Source organism: Thyridium curvatum, assembly GCF_004353045.1.
Source record: "Thyridium curvatum strain D216 chromosome Unknown NODE_1_length_1224711_cov_81.814160, whole genome shotgun sequence".
Lineage (NCBI taxonomy): Eukaryota > Fungi > Ascomycota > Sordariomycetes > Thyridiales > Thyridiaceae > Thyridium > Thyridium curvatum.
Genome location: NW_022156756.1, coordinates 439,163 through 460,569, shown reverse-complemented (window position 1 = coordinate 460,569; position 21,407 = coordinate 439,163). Strand labels below are relative to the sequence as shown.

Here is a 21,407-nt window from a genome sequence, read left to right as displayed (position 1 = left end):
GTAGGATGATTGTGATTTTTGAACATGGGGAAGGTGATTCACGGCCAACTACTCGCGTGGCGGACGAACTCTAAGTGAAATCGCTTGGTTTGTCAGACAGAGAAATAGGTCACTCTTGCTAACTTCTCAATAAAATAAATCTAATCCTATTGATGGTGGTTTCTATGAAAAAAAACAGACTCAATTTGGATAACGTGCACATCCTGATCATGTACAACCTGGAATGCTGCACAATTAACCTGACGGGTCCTTCAATGATGGAATGAGCCTACCTTCTTGAGATGGTCCTAGTCTGGCAGTTAATGAGTCTACATGTCTCAGTTTGAAGGCTTCCAATGGTCAATGTCGGCATATCATTTGCCTGCTCCAGGCTGAATCCTTCCATGCAACTGTGATAACTCTTTGCTCCTTTGAGGTTCCTATATCCGCCGCCGATCGTCAACGAGTCTAAGTGGAGTCAGCATGGGCGATATGAAGTATATCCATGATTGGAGAGGGTTCATTGCGCCGCCACTAGTTTTGTTATGCAAGCGTGCCCTCCTGCCGCTTTCGTAGAGTTCCCATGGCTCTTACATGGACCCATAGGAGCTGCACTCCAAGTCATCCTCCGCACGGTTCTCTGATCTGCAAGCCTATCATCGCATTGAACTGCTCGGACTTTCTGTGGCAAGTCTTGATGATACAGAGAGATCACTAATCACTGTATAGCAGCAGTATTATAGAGTTGAGTGCAGGCCGTAGAAGAGTGCACTCAAAAGAAGACAACTATAAAGGACCCTTGCATCAGACTCTCTCTGGCAATGACAACTTCCTTCTCAAGCCTCTCCATTCCGTCAGCCTTCGCTCCCAGACTTTACAAAGACAACTCGTCCCTCAACACTACTCCTTCACGGACAACCACCTAGTCGCCGACATGGTCAACGCTCGCAACAACGCCAAGAGCTGGAGCATGAGCTCCTTCTTCAGTAAGTTGAAAGACACCATGGACAACCGTCTTCGAACAGACCCCGGATTGCTAACTCAACAAAACAGTGGGCCTCCTCCCATTCACCAGCACTGCCTCGGCGGCTTGCCTGGTCGAGGAGCGTGCCATCTGCGAGGGTATCGCCGCCGCGGCCCGCGCGGCCCCAGACCACGTTGTGCACGGGCGCTCGGCCCCGATCCAGGTGCGCCTGCCCATCTGCGCGCGCGACAAGCTCGACGGGCGCGCCCTGGACAAGGTGTACGAAGGTGTCGACATCCGCCTGCGCGCCGAGAACATGTCGCACGGTGGTTGAGCGGTGAATCCATGGAGCGGCATGAGTTTGGGGGACGTGGCAGGACAGTTTGTGGAGGAGCAGGCCTGAGAGAAAGGGGGGTGGGGGATGGTTTCCCTGGCTGTCCTGTCTCTCTAAACACTCCCTTGCAGCACGTCGTGTTATTACTCAGTATTCTGTGTGTTTCTTCCTGTCGCTCTTTTTCTCTGTCAAGTAACCAGCTGTTTCGGCCTTTCTACGTATCAACCAGAAAATCAAACCAGTTGCAACGGTATCAGTTGTCTTACGGCTCTTGCCCTTGGCACCCATGACTATCCTAAGTCGTAGGAGACCCTGTTCTTCAGTGCTACAGCTTTGCATACACGATAAACTACAATAGATTAAACCACTGGCAGGGATGATAGGCAAAACAACTGCCGATATGGGTGGAGCAGCGGTGCTTCGACTAGATCTTGTGTCCGGTCCGACACTCAAACCTTAACAGCACGATGGAGACACTATCCATCTCCATAACCATCTGACGTTCCTGAGATCGGCTTCACCGTGCGTAGTGGCGTTGCCGGCCCCGGGCCTAACTCTTAGACCTCCGGGTCCGGCGTGTTTGGGCACCGAGTCGTGATATTCCCTCAGAGGGCAGGAATGCTGGCGGAGGATACTTTGGTAGCATTCAGCTACGGCCCGTCCCCGCTAGTCATGTCTCGTCAGACCACCCTCTAGGTAGCTTGGAATGTTGGCAGCCTTGCAGCTTCTAGAACGATGATGGCATTGATCATCATTCGATCTGGAGAGGAAACTCCGGAGCCCAAGATATGGTATCGTGATGTTGAGATCGAACCCGGGCACGTCTCGCGTGCAAGTGGCTGTGACTGTGGCTGTGGTTGTGCTGGTGGCTTGCGTGTGTGCTAATTGGCTGGATTTCCATCACTGTACAAGGTACAAGTTGACTGGTACCTTCCTGGGCTTGGACCGGGGGCCCTTGCCGCCAACACATGCAGCAAATCATGCATGGCTGCGTCATGTGTGCCACCACCACACAGAACAAAGAGAAGGAAAAAAAATAGGTACACCAACCTCGACCTTCGACAACAGGGCGACTCGTGACTGTTGCACTGCTGCCCCTGGGCCTTGATCCATGCATCAAAGGCATTGTTGACCTGCAATCCTCATTTGCAATGCAGCTCACAGACCGCAAATTGTTACCAGAACCACTCACCGAATTGAGAATCCAAAGCCAATTTTCACCGCCCCCAAATGCAAAGATTCTCGCACAGTCTTTGTGAGTCCACGATGCAACAGCGGCAGCAGCAGGAGGCACACACACCCAATCCATCCATTCCATTGATGATATCCTGGCCTCGATGGAAAAATGCAATCGCGGCCTCGTACCTGATTGGGGAATGGTCCTCGAGGCCTTCAGACGAGAATACCCACGTCAAGTACTCCACCGAATTGACCATCCGATGGAGAGCGGCTCCACGCCCTCCACAACTGAGATTAAAGATGGATGGAAGCAAACACTACTTGTACAGCAAATCACACGCAGGAAGAAAGACGACCCCAAACCGATCCAAGAAAGATCAGGCCCAAGGTCTTCTTCTAGCTTTCGCTAGTGAGGCAGGCGGGCAGGCTAGCTCCACGTTGTCTGCACCGAAAGGAATGCGCCGCCAAGTGGGCGTGTCTTGGATCAGCTCGCTCTCGCTAGTTGGCCCAACTGCCCTGCCCATCCATGGATGAAGGATGTGCCGCCAGTGTGTGTGCCTTGGACCGTGGACCGCAATTCATTGCATCACCCTAGCCAATCCGGCGGCTTGGCTCTCCCCCGCGCCGCACATCTCCTGCAGGGTAGCGAGGGTAGTTATTCAACGTTACTGTCAAACGTCGCCATCCCTCCACTTTCTAGTTCTCGAATGTGCCCTTCCAATTTTAATAGCGCACAAGGCCTGCCCTGTTTTCAGTCTTACTCAGCCCAGACGTCCCTGTCTCCTCGTGCACCACGTCGACATCCTCGCCCTCCACTGGGGAAAGGCGGTGTTGAGGTTGCAAATTCCAACAATTTGCGGGGCTTAAGGTTACCCTGTTCAGTCGCGCTGCCCTCCAGACCCAGGGACCTGGCAGAAACTTTTCAAAGCATCTGTTTTCTCTTCCAGGCCAGCGGAGAGCACTCAAACTCTCGAACCAACAACCAACAGGCCACCATCTGTAGCGCCTACAAGCTTTCCGACGGCGTGTGTCAAGAATGACTCGATTGGTGACAGGAGGGACACAGCCGGAGAATTGATACACCCCTTGCCCCCCGGTCTTCGATGCCGCACCGGGCCAGTCACCCAATCCACGGACGACAAAACCCGGTCGACTGGCAAAGGCTCGCTCTCGACAGACTCCGTTTAGCTTGACCAACAATCGACGGGTTCCTATTAACCAGTGTCGCCTTCGCCGTGCCCTCCCCTTGGTTCCCCTATGGCTCGTCCCGAGACATGTGCGCAATCTCTATCTCGACATCAACGTAGGAGCTAGGCCTGCCGTCGTCATCGCCTTGAGCTTCGGCTTTTAACCGAGGCGCTACCATGAGCGGCTTCGCGGTCAACACCAATGGCTTTCCAGATCGTGGCCCGGCAGTCTTTGCCGTGACCACGGCCACCTTGGTCCTTGCCACCGTTTTTGTCGCTGCAAGGCTGGTGTGTCGCATTGGCATCGTACGGAGGGTCAGCTGGGACGACTACTTCATTATCCTTGCTTGGATTCTCGCCTTTGGCCTCAGTTTCACCATCAACTACGGAACGCGCAAGGGACTGGGCAGACATGACGATGACATCCCCGACCAAGATCAGGGAGCTCTGAGGAAGAGTGAATATGCTTTCTCCATCTTATATGTTCGTTTCCTCCCAATCCCCCAGGCTAGGAACATGTCTTGCTAATGCTCGCGTCGACACCAGAACCCTGCTCTTATGGCGACCAAGACTTCCATCCTGATCTTTTACTTGCGACTGTCCAAGAATACACAGCCTGTCTTGCGTCTCGCTTCCTATCTGGTGCTAGGCATCGTCAATGTTGCCGGCACCGTCCTCACCTTCATGAACATCTTCCAGTGTTCTCCGATCCGCGACGCCTGGACGGAAGGCCCCAGCAACGGCAAATGCATACCTCTTTTGACCGAGTTCATCTGCTCCGCGCCTGTCAACATCGTCACCGATCTTGCTATCCTCGCTCTGCCGCTACCTGTGCTGACGGGTATGAGGCTTCCTCCACGACAAAAGACCATCCTCATCTTTACCTTCTGTCTCGGTGTCTTCGTCTCGATCGTCGATGTTGTACGCGTCTATTATCTTCAACAGGCCATCACCTACGTTCCGACAAGCAGCTCCTCCGATCCCGAATCGAGATTCGGCGACAGTGACGAGTTTCCGTGGAACGCATCGCTGTCGTTGATGTGGTCGGCAGTCGAAGTGAACGTTGGTATGACATGCGCTTGCATTCCTACCCTGAAGCCACTGATCCTCAAGATCCTCCCTGCCATGCTGGTGGACCCCGACGGCACCAAGACCAGCTCGCAAACCATGGACCGGGACAATGCCGAACCGTCGCCCAAACAGGTGAGCAGCGAGAGAATGCTCGAGCCTATTCCTGCTTTTGGCGCAGGCGGCGGCATGCAAGCCCCTCCGCCTGCTCGAACGACCCTTGGCGGGAACGACGACCAACAACTCACGATGCTCGACTTTCTCACTACGCCCGATGGGGCAAATCCGAATCACCATGCGCCAGGTGACGGTCCAGGTGGCCTCCAGCCAACTCAGACAACCATGACATCTCGTGGGAGCGTGCAGGAAAATGCCATCTACTTTGGCTTTGTCAACTTGAAGAAGCCAAAGAGCATGCTCAAAACATCAGTATCTGAATCGTTCAAATACTGCACGGTCGTCACTATCTTGTTCTTCCTCTGGGGCTTTAGTTATGGTCTCCTCAATAGCCTGAACAATGTGGTCGCAGCCGTGGCAGATATGACCGAGGCTCAAACCCTCGGGTTGACCAGTGTCTACTTCGGCGGCGGTTACCTGTTTGGCCCTCTGCTCGTCGGCGAATGGATCCTTCGGCATGATGAGCATCAACGGACGAAACGCAAATCCTCGCTCACCCGCAATAATGATGAACCCATTGGAGGCTTCAAAGCGACCTTCATGATTGGGCTGTGCTTTTACGGTACTGGCACGATCATGTTCTGGCCTAGCGCCGTCTTGAGATCGTTTCCAGGGTTCCTGATCTCGAACTTTGTCGTTGGCTTCGGGCTCGGCATTCTAGAGACCGGAGCCAACCCGTTCCTCGCGCTTTGCGGACCCATGGCGTATGCCGAGATGCGCCTCTGCTTTGCGCAAGGCGTCCAGGCGGTCGCGAGTGTCCTCAGTGGCCTCATAGCACAGAATGTCTACTTTGCGACCATCGAGAAGAACAAGGTCTCCTCCATGTCCCTCATCGATGTCCAGTGGACTTATCTGGCCATCACGCTCTTCTGTGCCGGGCTGGCCCTCTTCTTCTACTACATGCCCCTGCCCGAAGTCAGCGACTCGGAGCTGGACGACGCCACAAATCGCCTACCCGTCGACACACGCAAGCGTACGATTGGCGGTTTCCGGCTCAAGACCGTGTGTCTGGTTCTGGCGGTCCTCGCACAGTGGTTCTACGTGGGTGCGCAGGAAAGCATGAGCATCTTCTTCAGCAGTCTGATCAAGTCCTTCCTGCCCAACCCAGTCACTTCGTCGAATGACAATGATGAATCGAAGCCAGTGCCTGGCTTGACCTTGACGGTTCCAAACTATCTCCTAATCGCTCACACTGCCTTTGCCGTGTCCCGCTTCACGGCGGGCTACCTCGCTTATCTATCCGTCAAGAATCCCAAGTGTCGACTGATACCCTCGCCACGGACAGTTCTTGCGTTCTGCGCCATCTTCTCGGTCATCTTTGCCATTTTGATAGCCAGCATCAAACCGACGAACCCCAACCTGATCGTCATACCCGTTGTCCTGTATTTCACGGCTGAAGGGCCCCTCTATCCCCTTATTTTTGCGCTCGGCTTGCGGGGCCAAGGCAAACGTACGAAGCGTGCGGCCGCGTGGCTCACCATCGGGACCTCGGGACCGGCTTTCTGGCCGTTCGTGCTCTGGGCCATCATGCGGAACGGTGGCAGCGTGCAGACGGCCTTCATTGTTGTCGTCGCTCTGCTGTGCGTCACTTGCGTGTATCCTCTCTACCTGACCTTTGTGCCGGACGCAAGGACCATGTCGGACCCCAACGAGAGCCCAGACCTGCGAAGGATCGCGCGTGCCGAGGCGGGCAGCAAAGCCCCGTCGCTGGACGAGGCTGTGAGGGACCGGCGCAGGCGAGGCGGTAGGGGGAGCATATTCGGCAGGTTAGCTGGTGGGTGGAAGAAGCCGAGGGGCTCGAACGCGTCGAGCAGTGTGCCGATGGTGGAGCACAAGGAGGGCGCCGCTCAAGAAGTAAGTGGTGGCGGTGGTGGGAGTCGTGGCGTTGACCGTCGAGATACTGTTCCTGAGATACCCGAGTCCGAGCTACTCTGATTTTGCTTTTTTTTTGTCTTAATATCACGAAGCGATGATTATATATAATCCACCTCACGGGAACATAACCTCAAAAGGGGCACTTGGGGGCCATATGGCCGGGCGGTAGAGAGTTTCACCGGGCGGGAACCGCTGCCCGGGATATATACGATTTGTATTGCATAATTTAACAATATCAATTTCTCACGTGGTGTTAGCGAGATGCTTGTCTTGGGGAGGTGAGCAGATGCGAGTCTCTTTTCTAGCTGGTCACAGTGTCCTACGTCCGTCAAAGCTCGACGTGTTCTGGATGCCGGTCTACTGAGCTCCCCCATTTTGCAGCTAGGAATCTGCCCCCTAGTTCTTGGACCAGATAGCCTGCAGGTTCCCTTCGGAATCGACAAACCGAGCAAAGGCGCCTCGGCCCTCTCCAAGATCGGTCCGGGGACTAAATTGATTCGCAGATACCTACCGTTAGCGAAATCAAGGGACACTTATCGCGGGGAGAACGGGGCAAAGCGACGAAGGAACCCCAGACTTACATGTGCACCCTGCCCCCGGCGGCCTCGACCCGGCGCAGCGCCTCGGCGACGCTGTCGACGGCAAAGGTGCAAATGGGCACGAGGCGCGTCTTGCTGCTGTCCGAGGACGCGCCGGCGACGTCGACGAGGCCGGCCGGGTCGGCGACGCGCAGGAAGGCGCCGCGCAGCATGCCCTTCTGGAAGGGGTGGGTCGAGAGCACGCCGTTGGGCGCGGCGGGCGTCGACGACGAGGCGTCGGTCGTGGTCTCCCAGGAGAGCACGGTGGCGTAGAAGGCGGCGGCGCGGGCGACGTCGAGGACGGGGACGGAGAGGAAGATGATCTGGCCGGTCATGGGGGCCTGTTTGGTTCGGGAGGGGGGTGGTTAGTTGGGTATCATGTGATGGAAAGAAAAGGAAGGGAGGAAAGGGGGTTTGCTTGCTGGTTCGGCCATGATTGCTGCTTTTCTGGGTATATGAAAAATCTTGAAGGTCGTTGGCGATGTTGCTGGGTTGGCTTTTGCGAGTGTTTTGCAAGTTCGGGGAATGGTCTTGGTGATACTTGGGGAGGACGACTTGGGGGTTCTGGGGTAGGTATATATAGCTAGGTACCTTGGATCTGCAGAACAACAATTTCGTGGAGATCTGCATGACAATGTGTATTCTTTCCAACCGAATGGGACGGTAGCCACCGAACCCAGCTGTTCCAAATCGTTCCATAAAGGCTTTGTGCGCGACGGGACCAGGGTTCTCTAGCTGACTTTCCGCAAATAGATCTCGAGACCGCAGGGTGCTCAAGCATTTAATAAATGACATCATGCGCCGAGATATGCAAAATGGAAAACAGCCTGAGAAGGTGGGTGTTTCACGTAACCGTAACTGTGCCAGCTATTGCAGCGGCGTATCCGAATGTGATCCACGAATCTGGTCCCGTTCCGCCGGCTGATTTCCGGGTATCAGGAAAACCATTCGGTCCCAAGGCCACACAATGATGATCCACGTCAGCCAGGTGGCCTTATTTCTTCATATGGCTGGCAATGATTGTCTGGAGTAGAAGGTTGATAGGGATCACTCCCGGCCTGAACGCGTATGTATATATGGCCACAAACTTCAAGCCATGAGTGTAGTTCTGTCTGCATTACTTCTCATTACCTTCAAATGAAGTTTCACGGCAGAGGCGGAGGTGATATCTGACTCCGCTTGGATGGTCAAAGACGGTTTAGTTATTGTCGGATACTATACCTTTCAGCAATCTGAGGGTTCGTCATCTACTCTTTCTACAATATTGACTTGCCTATCTTGCGAATGATGATGCATCGATTGCAAATCACGTTTGCAAAGAGATAGCTCTTCTCAGACAGCCGGCAATCATGGTATTCTCATATATGAATGGAATAAATATCATATTTGAGGGAATACATGCTTATGAAGCGCCACCAGTCATCACTGTTGATCAAGGAGCTGTGTTTCGAAGCAGCCCGGGTGTACTTACATGTGGTAGACAGTCTGCTCTGTTTCGCTGGGCATTTCACGAGACTGCACGAAAGATTTATCTCGAGCACCTCCAGGTTGTCCATGAAAGACTGTCATCGCTGACCCAGATTGGTTTCAGGTGGCAATTCTATCATCATTGTTCCCAAAACACTCACATCGGGGCAGATGAGTCGCCACATATGTCTAATCTGATTACTCTGATCACTACCATTCTGAATATGGTCCAGCTACTCACTTTCATTGACAATGGGCAAATCCAAATGATACGACATGTCTCTTCACTTAAAGAAGCTGAAAGAGAAAACACGTAAATTCGAAGTTGTAGATGAAGGGTTGAATTTTCATCAACTTGGAGGTGGAGATCTAATTACTCGACGGTATTTGAAGGAAAGTCACAGTGGTATGGAACTCTCCCATATCTCACATTTTAAGAATATACATCGAGTTCGAGTCGAGCCTCAAAAGATAGAACTTTTGTCTGTCATCCACTGGATGTGGTTTTCTTCTTTGTGCAACATCCGGGCTGGATACTTGGCATTGATTCGTTTATGTCTCGTGGTGTTTATAATCAACTATTGTGAGCTGATAATAGTAAGATTCGGAACGTGTAATTTGAAGAAGTATCAATCATAATTGTCTATGTGTTCTCAAGCTGTGAAAAGCAGAGATGACACGGAACATGACAGGTCTCAGTAATGTGGGACCTGATCTACCAGCATACACATATAGCCAAGACCTCGGCCTCGGCAGCTTTAATATACTGGAGACTGGTGATCGACCTCGAGCCGTGTGCGGATATTAGTAAAACCCGTCAGGATCTAGAGCGATCAATTCGTAGGCCACGTTGCAGTGGAAGTCGGTTTGGACACTGTCTGTTTTCTTTCCACGGAATTTCCACATTGACGAGTGCCGCTAAACACTACTCCTTCTCAAATCAAACCCCGTGTAAGCACAAGCCATGCGAGCAAGGCGGGGATACTGGGGTCTATGTCTCTGTGTGGCGGGTGGTCTCCTCCCGAGGAGCCGGGCCGGCCGTGGCTATGACCGGCCGGCCTCCTCCAGCATCCATTGTCCAGTAGACCTCCAGAGCGCGCTTGGACCTCGCCACTTCGCCCGGTGCCCTCTCCCAATCGACGAAACGGTACCTGAGGAGCCTGCGCTCTGGTCGCCCTGGACACATAGCCCAGCATGCGTCAATGGCACCAACGCCGAAGAGACTAGATACTGCGTATATACAAACTCACGGCACGGGGAGTTTGGTGTCAGCATCGTCACTACTCCGGAGACTGCGGCCAATAGCATCTACGTGCTCAACGAGCCCAGTCTGTCTCTGCCTGTCTACGGCGGCCATAACGCGAGCAAGACTGGGGAGCTGCCTTATGAGATAGTCGACATCCCTGGGAAGGGAAAAGGGGTCATCGCTCGGCGGCGGATCACCGCTTTCGAAACTCTCATGACGGACTATGCCTCTTTGCTGGTCGACATGAGCTTCCCAGAGGCTATTCCGCGGAAGATCGGTTATGATCTCCTGGATCTCGCCGCCGCCCAGCTTGCGGACCCATCGAGAGTGCTCGACCTCGGACGCAGCACCAAGCAGGCCATGAACGCCGTCGAGGACGTCTTGCGGACGAATGCATTTCATACACCGCTCGCGGGGGAGCCGCACATGGGCTTATACTCTAATCTTTCGGTATGCTCTCTTCTTAACGCTGTACATGCTGGGCAAGATTTTGTTTACTGATGCCAAGCCAGCGGATTAACCATGCATGTAATCCCAAGTGAGCTCCCGGCGTTCTCCTTTGGACAGTCTCCACTGGTGCTTACATTGGAAGCAGTGCACACACGAGATTCCTTCTAAACAAACTAGCCGTGATCATCATAGCCTCCAGGGACATAGAAGCCGGTGAAGAGATATCAATCAGCTGTAGGTTGTTCAAACCACTTCCCTCTTTCGCACACAGAGAACTCAGGCTCACCACATCCCACGCCAACAACAAAAAAAGATCTCAACTTCGGTCTGACTTTTGCGGAAAGGCAAGCTGCTCTTCAGAGGTGGGAGTTCAACTGCTCCTGCAGCCTCTGCGCGGCACCAGACGCACTAAAGGAGCTATCGGACCGGCGCAGGATCCGCATCGGAAGGCTGAGGGAGGCCGTGCTCAAAGCCTACAAGGACGGTGATGCCAGGAAGGCGATTGCCGACACGCACGAGATCCTTGAGCTGATGCAGGCCGAAGAACTCCTACCGCTCTACAGCGAGCAGTACGACAACCTGGCCCGCATCCACTGGGTTATCAAGGAGCGGGACACGGCGATCAAGTATGCGCAAAAGGCGCTCGACCTACTTGCGCAGCAGGGCTACATCGAGCCTCATCCCCGGAATCTGGAGGCCCTAATCTCAACATTCGAGGGTTAGACAATATCTGCACTTGGTGGCGGACTCTATGATCTTGCTACTCTTAATACTAGTCTTCAATCTGGATATTGTAGTCTCTTTTGCATATACCCTGCACAAATCTAAAGCTTGGTGTTAAAATCTCATCTAGTGAACGGCTGATATACAGGCAAGTTGTTTGCAACATCCATGCAAGGAAACCTAGACTATCTATGCATGTATTCACCCAGGTAGATCTCAGAAATCGAACCAACTATCTCATTACACTACGCCTCCCACTCACCATCAGCCACCCTAATCGCCTCCTCCACTTCCTCTTCGTCCTCCGGCCCCGGCGCCGTCCACCCAGTCCCCGCCTGGATAGCCACGCACACAAGACTCAACAGCACGGCAGCGTGATACAAGACCGCCAGCGCGTTCTCGTACCCGTTCACGGCGACGGCCCTCTCCGCGTCGCTGAGGCGGCCGTTGAACACCATCGCCGGGCTCCCCACCAGCTTCGTGATAAGCCTCGCCCTGTCCGGGCTGGCTCCCGGCCGGCCGTCGTCGAGCTCCTTGAACCCGGCGGCGAGGCTCGCGGCCAGCGTCCGCCCAAAGATGCCGCCGCCGATGGCCGTGCCGAAGCTGCCCGCGAAGCCGCGGAACGTCGCCAGCAGCCCCGTGGCGATGAAGTGCTCGGCCGGCCTCGTCAGGTGGAGCAGGTGCGCCAGCGTGTAGTTGAGCAGGGAGCCCGTGCAGAACCCGTTTGCGAACACGGCGATGATGTAGACCCACGCCGGGGCCGTGGCGGTGCTCACGAACGAGACGGCGAGGAGCGCGCAGGCGAATAGCACCAGGGCGATGATGCTCGGCAGCCAGAACGAGCCGGCGCGGCGGACGTGCAGCCATCCGACAACCAGGCCGCCAGAGCCGAAGCCGAGGTTGGTGGGGATGAGGACTGAACCGGCTATGGCTGGAGATAGCCCTCGAACAGCGAGTACAAAGATCGGGGAGTAGTAGAGAATGGTCCAGCGAGCAGCCATGAAGCCCGTCTGGGCGAGGCAGGTGAGCAGGACGCCACGGGACTTGAGCATGCGTATGGGTATGACGGGGTCAGGGGCAAAGAACTGCTCAATAGCGAGGAAAACAACGAGCGACACAGCGGAGAGGCCCATTGGGAGATACTGAATGTCTCCGGAGAGGGAGTAGAGGAAGAGCACTAGGGCCAGGGTCTGGAGGTCCCGGTCAGAAAGCAACATGATAGAGATGGACGGATATGAATAAACTTACAAGGAAGAAGGCGCCTGCGTAGTCGATACCAGCGAGCTTCTGCAGAACAGACTTTCCCTTGCTGGCCTCGGTCTCGGTTACATAATGGGGAATACTCAAGTAGACCCCAATGCCAGCAAGGACAGCAATGGGAGCCTGTGCACCAAACAACACCCTCTGCGAGGGTAATCAGTCTTCGATGCTCGGGAAGATCTAGTCTGGTCAACGACTCACCCATCCAATAGCCGGAAGTAGAGCGCCGTATACAACCGCCCCAGTCGACAATCCGATTGTGAAGCCGGCATTGACAAGGCCAACAAACACGCCTCTCCGCCTCCTAGACGTCAGCTGCAGCACGAGAATAAGCGAGAGGGTCATGACGCCAGCACCGCCCACGCCAACCAGAACCCTGCCCGCGATAAAGGTCGCGAAGTCGCGGGCTTGACTCGTCACCACGGCCCCAATAGCAAAGAAGGTTGACGAGATGAGGATCATGAAGCCCGGGGTAAAGATGGTGGACAGGCGACTGATGACCGGAGACAACGAGGCCGCGGTGATCAAGTAGGAGCTAGTGAACCACATCGCATCCTTATATGAGTCCAAGTCCTCGGCAATGACGGACTGTGTCATCGTCATGCCGCTCATGTTGCTGGCTGTAGTGTAGTGGTTAACTCGAAAGACTGTGCTGAGCATGTGGACAATGAGGCATACCTTGGAGAAAGATAAGGGCCCACATGCTCAACAGGATACACATGATCCTATTGAAACCTATTTCGGGAGCTTCTGTGGTGGCCGTGGTCCCATCATTGATGGCAGCGACCCCTCCGGGAGATTCGCTTCCAGGAGATGAACTCCGGAGGGTCGGCGACCTTTCGGCATCGGACTGGAGCAGAGGAGAGGTCTCTGCAGCGGTAGAGGCCGTGGAAAAGTCGTCATTCTCCGTAAGGTCGGCCGGAGGGTTCGCCGACCTCCCGTTCCTGCTTCGCACACTCTTCATGCTTAGATCTACTAAGTAGCTAACAAGCGTCCAACACGGTGATGGTGTTTATCAGGGGTTCCGTAATGCCCAAACATATGATTAGAGACACGCATTGAAGGGTCGGTTCACGACAACTTCGATCTGCTTGTGTCGAGGAAAATGGATGTGATGGAAGCCGCAGAGCTCGACGGATCAATGGGAAGATGAATTAATGTCTTGGTATGCTTCCCATCCCTTATCATGACGAGCGCACATGGAGCTTTGACCTGAGACCCCGGACGAGCTTCCCCCATATTTTATGTGCCAAAGCTTCCCCCCCGAAAGCGGAAGCCGCGGGCGATCGAGGCGCTAGGTCGCCCCGCCTACACCCGCCCATTTGTCAGCTCGAGAAACTGGCTTTCAAGGTTGCCTTTGCCTTTTCGGGTAACATCATCAAGAGCAGATATCATGATGGCCAATGCAGTGAGTGATGGTGTTGAGACTTTGTGGACGTATCACCTACACTCGATTGGGTCTCAACGCTTGTGGTCGGTTGGCGTTCCACAGCTTGTAGCAACCTTAAAAAGACGCCGTCAGTGCCAGGTGCAGTCATACACTCGCTCAACTGTCACTACTGCCCGGCCATCCACTGCTATTTGAACCACTTGGCTCGCTGGTCGGCTCTGCAATGGATAGCGATGCTTTGCTTGGGCCCGAGTGCCACTAGAGAAAGTCGATAAAGGTCCCACGAGAATCAATGATTCTGCGCTCTGCAAAGTCGGCCACGATGGAGGGTGATGCACAGCATTAAGAATGTATTTTCAATACAGAGTATCTAACACCACACACACACGCACCTCCTGCATCTCCTTCAGCACTAGTCTAACCAGGACGAAGATTCCTTGATCCTGAACGCCTCCAAGAGTCGTAAGCGAATGTTCTGTGGTATCTCGCAGTCCGAAAACCTCGTCTACCCTTCGACCCTGCCATGCCCGTTTCCTTGTCCATCATTTTTACCCTTGAACGCTAATCCAAACCAATGCGCTGTGCTAGATTCGAAAAGAGTTGGAACGAAAAACTGACTAATTCAATTGGACATAGTTTCCTGCGAGAGAACGTGATCAGCGATCCTTCGAGGGCTGCCAGGGTGGAGAGCTGTGTATGTATGTATGATATGCAACTTACCTGGGAACTGGCCTTGCTTTCCTTTCAACCTTCCCGTCCACCACTCGTTTGCGTTCTGTGTCCTGGTGATGATCTCGATGACGTCTCCCGCCTGGAAGCTGAGGTCGCCCTCCTGTGTGGCTGCGTATTCGTACAGGGCAGTCACCGTCTCGGCCACAGGTGCGCCGCTCAGGCGGCCAGGCTTCGGCTTCGGCGGCGGGGGTTTCGACTTGGCAGCGGCCGCCATGGCGAGTCCCGGGGTCGCGGTCTTGCCGAGGGGCGGCGATGCGGCGTTGCCGGGAGAGTAGGGCGGCGGAGGGTTATCGGTCTCGGAGGTTGGATGGTAGCCTATCCTGGGGGTTGATGACGCGGACCCAGCCGTGATAGTTGACTGGGTCTTGCCTTCTATCGCGGGCCGACCGTACTTTGAGACCGTCCCCGGTCGCTTGCCGCCAGTCGTCTTGAATTTGACAATGCTGAGCTTCTCGGCCTGCTCTTGGATATCACCCCGCTTCTTCATAAATGCCTCCTCGACATCGAGAGTCAGGTCAAAGTAGCCAATGTCGCAGTGCTGCATCTTCTCGTGCAGCGTGTAGAAGATGTTGAGCTGCATGTAGTAGAAGGACTGAAAGAGCGGCTGGATGAACTGGCGCTCCAGAGCGAAGAGCTTGGGAAGCTCGTCTTTCAACAGATCGTTGAAGTAGTTGAAGTCTTGCGTTGCCTGCTCGACGTCGGCCTCTGCCTTGTACATGGCCTTCTCGTCCTTCAGCGTCTTCTCCTTCTTGTCTTGCAGTTTCTTGAGGGTCGCATTGTGACGATCGAAATCGAGTTGCTTGTGGTCGCGTTTCGTTGCCGTCTTCCGGATGATCTTGATGACATCGAGCAGCTCGTTGGCTGGCCGAATTACCCTACTATCGATCATTTCCAACTCGGGTGCTAATGTCTCCTGCAGGTCCTTGACGACAGCCTCGTACTCCTCGCAAGCTCGGATGCCCTCCGGGTTGCCCTCGGGCTTGAATGAGTCCGGATCGGATGCGCGGCCGCTGATAGGTTTGTACACCTCGGTCATCGCTTTGGAGAATTCGATCTGGTGGTTGAGCATGCCATTGATGGCTTCGAAGTATTTTTTGCTCTCATCGTGGAGCTTCTTGGTCTCGGTCTCGAGTTCTTGGAATCGTCGTTCCGCGTCGATGTAGACGGCGTCCTTGGTATGTTCACCAATGTTGAACTTGGCCTTGAATTGTTGCGGCGCCTGGATAACATTGGCTGTCAGCATGGGATTGCATCATGCATCATGACCCCGCGCCATCGCAACGAGGTAGAGCCAGGTTGGCGGAGCTGCTGTCTTACCCGGGTGAGGCTCTTCTGGAACCCTCGGAAACTCATTTTGAGCTCTGGGCCGAGAAATCAAAGCGTCTGTACAAAGGAAATTATCCACGGCAAGGTAACGGTGGTTGTTGTTCAAGAGTTTGGAGCTCCTCTTGAGCGAATTCGAGTCAAGTCAGGCCGTCGGTCGTGAGTATTAAGTAATGGGCTGGGGCTGAGACCCAGTCTGGCCACTATGTCGGGAGGCAGTGCCGACCGCGTCAGTTAGCCCTTGGCTGCGTGGCGCATGGAGCACTACCACCACGGATCAGCAGGATAGCCCTCTGAGGTGTCGTAATCCCCAGGAGACTAGAGCGAGCCGGATTGCTATCGGAATAAAGGAACGATGAAGAGTTAATTTTGCTCTTTTCGAGGTGGCTAGAATGTCGTGATAGTTGGCCAAACGTCGCTTGGAAGTTGGTGGTGGTTCGTGAATGATGCTGACTCGGTAGGCGAATGCGATAGGTAGTACCGGGCGCTGAGCAAGGCCACGCCAGCAAGCTGGAAAGCCACAGAGGCCTATGACGGAGGAGAATGTGACTGCGGGGGAGGCCAATTCCGACCTAACAACGTCACTTTTCTTTCCTCATTACATGTGCTCGTAGCCCAGGGCTCCCTCCCTTCTGGAAGAACGGCTTGGTGTGGGGAGAGCGTGCCAGAAGCTGTGGCCAATCGGAGACAGCCAGGCTGGGGTGTGATTGATCCGAGACTTATCACCGAGGTGGAGACGGTCCTGGGGAATTTGCCGTCAGATAACGGGCTTTTAGGTAATGCGGCCAATTTCTAATACCTAGCTTCCCGAATTTCCTTTTTGCATTTCATACCATCATCATCGACAGCCCTTTTCAATTTCTATTGAGAACCTGTCGTTGTTGACAATGTCTGGTATCGCATCGTCTACTCTGAGGCAGGCCTCACGCCTCGCCTCTAGGCCTCCTGTTTCTGCGGCTCCTCTACGCAGGATCCAGGGATTGTCGAGGACCGCACCAGCTGCGTTCTCGCGGAGTCAGAGTCGGAGCTATGTCTCGGAGTCAAGGAAGGACAACGCAAAGATCGCCGACGCTCCCATCGAGACTGCCATCAAGCTCGACAAGAAGGATTTTGAAAAGGCCGGCCTCGCCATCAGCGGGCAGGATGGCGGTATGGCCGTGAGCCCCATGGCTGGTGAGTTTTTGGCCCCGAGGCGTTATTGCCATCACTTGGCGTAGATTGTGCTAATTCCTCGTTGGCAGAGGTCCTCAAGCAAGTAACAGTAATGGAGGAGGGTCAGCGACCAATCTATCTCGACATGCAGGCAACCACCCCCGTGGACCCTAGGGTGCTTGATGCCATGATGCCCTTCTACACCGGCATCTATGGTAACCCCCATTCCCGAACGCACGCCTACGGATGGGAGAGCGAGAAGGCTGTCGAGGAAGCTCGGGAGCACATTGCAAACCTCATCGGTGCCGAGCCCAAGGAGATCATCTTCACTAGCGGAGCAACAGAGAGCAACAACATGAGCATAAAGGGTGTTGCCAGGTTCTGTGGCCGGTCAGGCAAGAAGAAGCACATCATCACCACGCAGACCGAGCACAAGTGCGTGTTGGATAGCTGCAGGCATCTGCAAGACGAGGGCTTTGAGGTCACGTACCTGCCCGTCAAGTCAACAGGCCTGGTCGACATGCAGGAGCTCGAGGCCGCCATCCGGCCCGAGACTGCGATTGTCAGCATCATGGCAGTCAACAACGAGATCGGCGTCATCCAGCCCCTGGCAGAGATTGGCAAGCTCTGCCGTTCCAAGAAGATCTTTTTCCATACCGACGCTGCGCAGGCTGTCGGTAAGATCCCCATGGATGTCAACGCCATGAATATCGACCTCATGTCGATTTCATCGCACAAGATCTACGGCCCCAAGGGCATCGGTGCCTGCTATGTCCGCCGACGCCCCAGGGTTCGTCTGGACCCCATCATCAGTGGAGGCGGTCAGGAGCGTGGCCTGCGAAGTGGCACGCTGGCACCTCCCCTGGTCGTGGGTTTCGGCGAGGCCTGCCGCATTGCCAAGGAAGAGATGGAGGTAGGTCACTTTTTCCTCGTCCTTGTTTGTCTTTTGTTTGCCGTAAAGTGATGATCTGCTTTATACATGCATGGCTTTCTGAATGTCTTTGACCATTCATATGTTGATACGCAGCACGCCCTGATTTACAACCCTTGCGCTTCTCTTTTAATCATTTTGAAATCAATGTGGCGGGCGGGGTGCTAACTATTGTCAGTATGATTCGAAATACATCAAGTCTCTGTCGGACCGCCTGCTCAAGGGTCTTCTCTCGCTCGAGCACGCCACCCAGAACGGTGACCCGGAGCACTTCTACCCCGGCTGCGTGAACGTGTCTTTCGCTTATGTCGAGGGCGAGTCCCTGTTGATGGCTCTCAAGGACATTGCCCTTTCCTCGGGTAGTGCTTGCACTTCAGCCTCGCTCGAGCCCAGTTACGTCCTCAGAGCACTAGGCAACAGTGACGAGAGTGCTCACTCGAGTATTCGCTTCGGCATTGGCCGGTTCACCACCCAGGCCGAGGTCGACTACGTGTTGAAGGCCGTCACGGAGCGCGTGTCTTTCCTCCGAGAGCTCAGCCCGCTCTGGGAGCTTGTACAGGAAGGCATCGACCTGGACAGCATCCAGTGGTCACAACACTGAGTGAGCAATAACGATGGTTCATTTGCTTTTGCGCGCGATTCACTTCCATTGCGCGGCGGGACGTGTGACGTCCTGGGAATAGGACAGGGCGGGAAAAGGAGATGGTCTGCAAGACTTGCGGCCAATGTATATCACTGTACAGAATGATACCAGTCCACTTGGGGGTTTACGGCGCGAAAGGTTACGAATAGGCACAGGGAGGTCATTTTGTCACTCGCTAGAGCATGGAGTCCGCTCGCGAGGTTCGCGGACTGCATGAGCACGTACATTCATGCCGGCAAAGGCACGACGTAGTTTTACGGTTTAAAATCCAGCGTTTCAAATTTACGAAGGCCATGCAGAATGCCTACTCTCCTTGTGTATGCCCATTGCAAACACACCTAGTATGGTTGTGCTCCAAAGACACTCCTCCGTGGCTGTACAGTCTTGGAGGCTGTCTGATGCTGAAGACTAGAGGTGGCGTCCAAGAGATTTAGCAATGACAGGCGAGTATGGCGTGCATCAGATCCACGTTGTGGAAAGAAGCGACGATGGCGAATCCACGCCTTTCCACCATTACGTAGTGGCTTGCGACACGTGCTTGCCTCCTTCGATTTTCACATGAACAGGAAGTGTTTCACAGAAACCAGTAACCCTGGCCGGAATTCCTTCGTAAGAGGTAGGCGCTGCCGTTTGATCGTGCCGGACACCAAGGCAGGTGGTCACCAGGTGGGTTCTTTTTTAGGGGTGACATCACATCGCGATCCGGGTCAATGACATCATACCCGCCGGACAGGTAGGCACGCACCACACCTTTGTAGTGATACGGGGGATCGCGAACCATCGAGAACTGGCAGGTGGATGAGCTGGGCTGTTTGAGCTCCTCTAGGTAGCAAACAAAGCAGGCGCGTAATCAAAGGTAGTGAATCGCGATCTGGTGCAATACTTAAAGCTCGCGCTCTGCCACATCCTCACCTTTCCCGCATTCCCAATCAACATCAATCCCCTTTCAAGCAAGTCTTATTCCTGCATATCCTACAGATCAATCAAGACATTTTCGATCTTTTCGATCCTCAACAAAACAACTCAAACTCAAACCTACCATCAACATGTCTTCCAACAACAACGACAACACCTCTACCCTCAAGGCTGCCTACGACGCCGTCACCGGTGCCGCCCAGAACGCCCTCGGCGCCGTCACTGGCAGCACTGGCGACGAGGCTCAGGGCAAGGCCAAGCAGGACCAGGCTCGTGCCGAGCACGAGGCTTCCCACGCCACCCTGAAGGGTCCCGGCTTCACGGCCTCTTCCAGCGGCGCCGTCACCAAGGACGACCCCGACCGTGGCCAGGGCTCGTGGAACCAGACTGTCGGCTCCGCCAAGGAGGCTCTCGGTGGTGTCGTCGGCTCTGAGGTAAGCACGACCCCAGGAATCCTTTTTTTTCTGTGTTGAATTTCTCAGTGAGCTAACACCCTTTTTTTTTTGTCCCACAGTCCCTGAAGCAATCCGGCCGTGAGCAGAACCTTGCCGGCCAGGAGCAGGAGGCCCGCGGTCAGGTCAACGACCTCGCTAGCGGCATCTATGACCGCGCTGCCGGCACGCTAGGCAGCGTCGGCACTGCCATCACGGGCGACCGCACCAAGCAGGCCGAGTACGAGCGCCAGCACGATGAGGGCAAGACGACGCAGCGCGGCGTCGAGCACGACCTGCAGAAGAAGACCGAGGCTCAACAGCAGTAAACGTGGAGAGGACACGGGCAACCATATGGGAGCTGCGGGAGAGGAACATGAAAATTGATACCCCGGGTGATGCTGGTTCACGAGACTAGGGAGGAAACGTCTAGGTCCTGGGAATAGGTAGTCAATACCACATCTTGATGAACAAACATTGGTGCCGAATTATTGTCCAGTTGTCCATGTGTCACTAGTATTAATAGACCCATCGTCTAGCTCCTTTCCTGACACAGCGGCTTCAAAGTCAGCTCTAACTTCTAAGTGCTTACTTACCCCTTCACCGCATCTCTCCTCAATACGTCCAAGCGGCCGCCAGATTTGCAAGCATCATGGCACATCCGGCAGGGTTCGGGATGTAGGACGTGGGGACGCCATTCCTTTAAATCAACCGTGCCATCCAGGAGCATTTAAGTTTAGGATTTCTGGCAGCCTTCCGAACTCCATGCTCGGCCAAAGAGAAGGTAGAAAGCAGCGAAAATGACGTCCCTGTACCAACAGTCGGTACCAGTATTGGTCAAATACCTGAAGAACCTGTCGCACCTGCTACAGAAGGGCGCCAAGTTCTGCGAGGAGAAGGGCATCAAGCACGAGCAGCTGCTCAACTACCGTCTAATCGAGGACATGAGAGGGTAGGTGGACATCCTCCAATGGCCAATGCCCCATGTCTCCTGGGTGGATATGGCTGCTGATCTTGAGTATGTATTGACAAACAACAGACTGCCGTACCAAGTCCAATCGTGCTCCAACACGGCCAAGTTTGCCGTCGCACGTCTCGGCGCCCAGAACGTGCCTACCTTTGAGGACGACGAGACGACATTCGAGGAGCTGCAGGCGCGCATCGACCGCACCATCGAGGTCCTGGAGGGGGTGGACCCGAGTGTCATCGAAGGGAAGCAGGACGACGAGGTCATCATGGAGACCAAGATGGGCAATTTCCGCTTCACAGGCCAGCGGTACATCTCCGAGTACATCATCCCCAACTTCCACTTCCACCTGACGTCGGCGTACTGCATCATGCGCGCGCAGGGCGTGCCCATCGGGGCGTTTGACTATCTGAAGGACGTCTTTGAGAAGGCGTGA

The 21,407-nt window shown here is 54.6% G+C and overlaps 9 protein-coding genes across 9 annotated transcripts; 6 read left to right on the top strand and 3 right to left on the bottom strand.

Moving 5' to 3' along the window:
- Positions 1-913: 913 nt before the first annotated feature.
- E0L32_000124 (uncharacterized protein) lies at positions 914-1,277 on the top strand (the record flags this gene model as incomplete). The annotated part of the gene is made up of 2 exons (XM_031135201.1): positions 914-965; positions 1,033-1,277. The coding sequence occupies 2 exons, from the start codon at positions 914-916 to the stop codon at positions 1,275-1,277; spliced, it is 297 nt and encodes a 98-aa protein (XP_030997501.1).
- Positions 1,278-3,820: 2,543 nt separating this feature from the next.
- Positions 3,821-6,823, top strand: E0L32_000123 (uncharacterized protein; the record flags this gene model as incomplete). Its single annotated transcript, XM_031135090.1, has 2 exons — positions 3,821-4,126; positions 4,190-6,823. The coding sequence occupies 2 exons, from the start codon at positions 3,821-3,823 to the stop codon at positions 6,821-6,823; spliced, it is 2,940 nt and encodes a 979-aa protein (XP_030997500.1).
- A 336-nt stretch (positions 6,824-7,159) lies between these two features.
- On the bottom strand, positions 7,160-7,676 carry E0L32_000122 (uncharacterized protein; the record flags this gene model as incomplete). Its single annotated transcript, XM_031134979.1, has 2 exons — positions 7,160-7,250; positions 7,345-7,676. 2 exons carry the CDS (start codon positions 7,674-7,676, stop codon positions 7,160-7,162), a joined length of 423 nt encoding a protein of 140 aa, XP_030997499.1.
- A 2,096-nt stretch (positions 7,677-9,772) lies between these two features.
- On the top strand, positions 9,773-11,227 carry E0L32_000121 (uncharacterized protein; the record flags this gene model as incomplete). The annotated part of the gene is made up of 2 exons (XM_031134869.1): positions 9,773-10,504; positions 10,865-11,227. 2 exons carry the CDS (start codon positions 9,773-9,775, stop codon positions 11,225-11,227), a joined length of 1,095 nt encoding a protein of 364 aa, XP_030997498.1.
- A 245-nt stretch (positions 11,228-11,472) lies between these two features.
- Positions 11,473-13,451, bottom strand: E0L32_000120 (uncharacterized protein; the record flags this gene model as incomplete). The annotated part of the gene is made up of 4 exons (XM_031134758.1): positions 11,473-12,417; positions 12,476-12,631; positions 12,689-13,107; positions 13,166-13,451. The coding sequence occupies 4 exons, from the start codon at positions 13,449-13,451 to the stop codon at positions 11,473-11,475; spliced, it is 1,806 nt and encodes a 601-aa protein (XP_030997497.1).
- Positions 13,452-14,438: 987 nt separating this feature from the next.
- E0L32_000119 (uncharacterized protein) lies at positions 14,439-15,962 on the bottom strand (the record flags this gene model as incomplete). Its single annotated transcript, XM_031134646.1, has 3 exons — positions 14,439-14,461; positions 14,598-15,828; positions 15,927-15,962. The coding sequence occupies 3 exons, from the start codon at positions 15,960-15,962 to the stop codon at positions 14,439-14,441; spliced, it is 1,290 nt and encodes a 429-aa protein (XP_030997496.1).
- An 857-nt stretch (positions 15,963-16,819) lies between these two features.
- Positions 16,820-18,616, top strand: E0L32_000118 (uncharacterized protein; the record flags this gene model as incomplete). Its single annotated transcript, XM_031134535.1, has 3 exons — positions 16,820-17,105; positions 17,174-17,997; positions 18,194-18,616. The coding sequence occupies 3 exons, from the start codon at positions 16,820-16,822 to the stop codon at positions 18,614-18,616; spliced, it is 1,533 nt and encodes a 510-aa protein (XP_030997495.1).
- A 1,088-nt stretch (positions 18,617-19,704) lies between these two features.
- On the top strand, positions 19,705-20,333 carry E0L32_000117 (uncharacterized protein; the record flags this gene model as incomplete). The annotated part of the gene is made up of 2 exons (XM_031134425.1): positions 19,705-20,007; positions 20,088-20,333. 2 exons carry the CDS (start codon positions 19,705-19,707, stop codon positions 20,331-20,333), a joined length of 549 nt encoding a protein of 182 aa, XP_030997494.1.
- A 471-nt stretch (positions 20,334-20,804) lies between these two features.
- E0L32_000116 (uncharacterized protein) lies at positions 20,805-21,407 on the top strand (the record flags this gene model as incomplete). The annotated part of the gene is made up of 2 exons (XM_031134314.1): positions 20,805-20,956; positions 21,044-21,407. The coding sequence occupies 2 exons, from the start codon at positions 20,805-20,807 to the stop codon at positions 21,405-21,407; spliced, it is 516 nt and encodes a 171-aa protein (XP_030997493.1).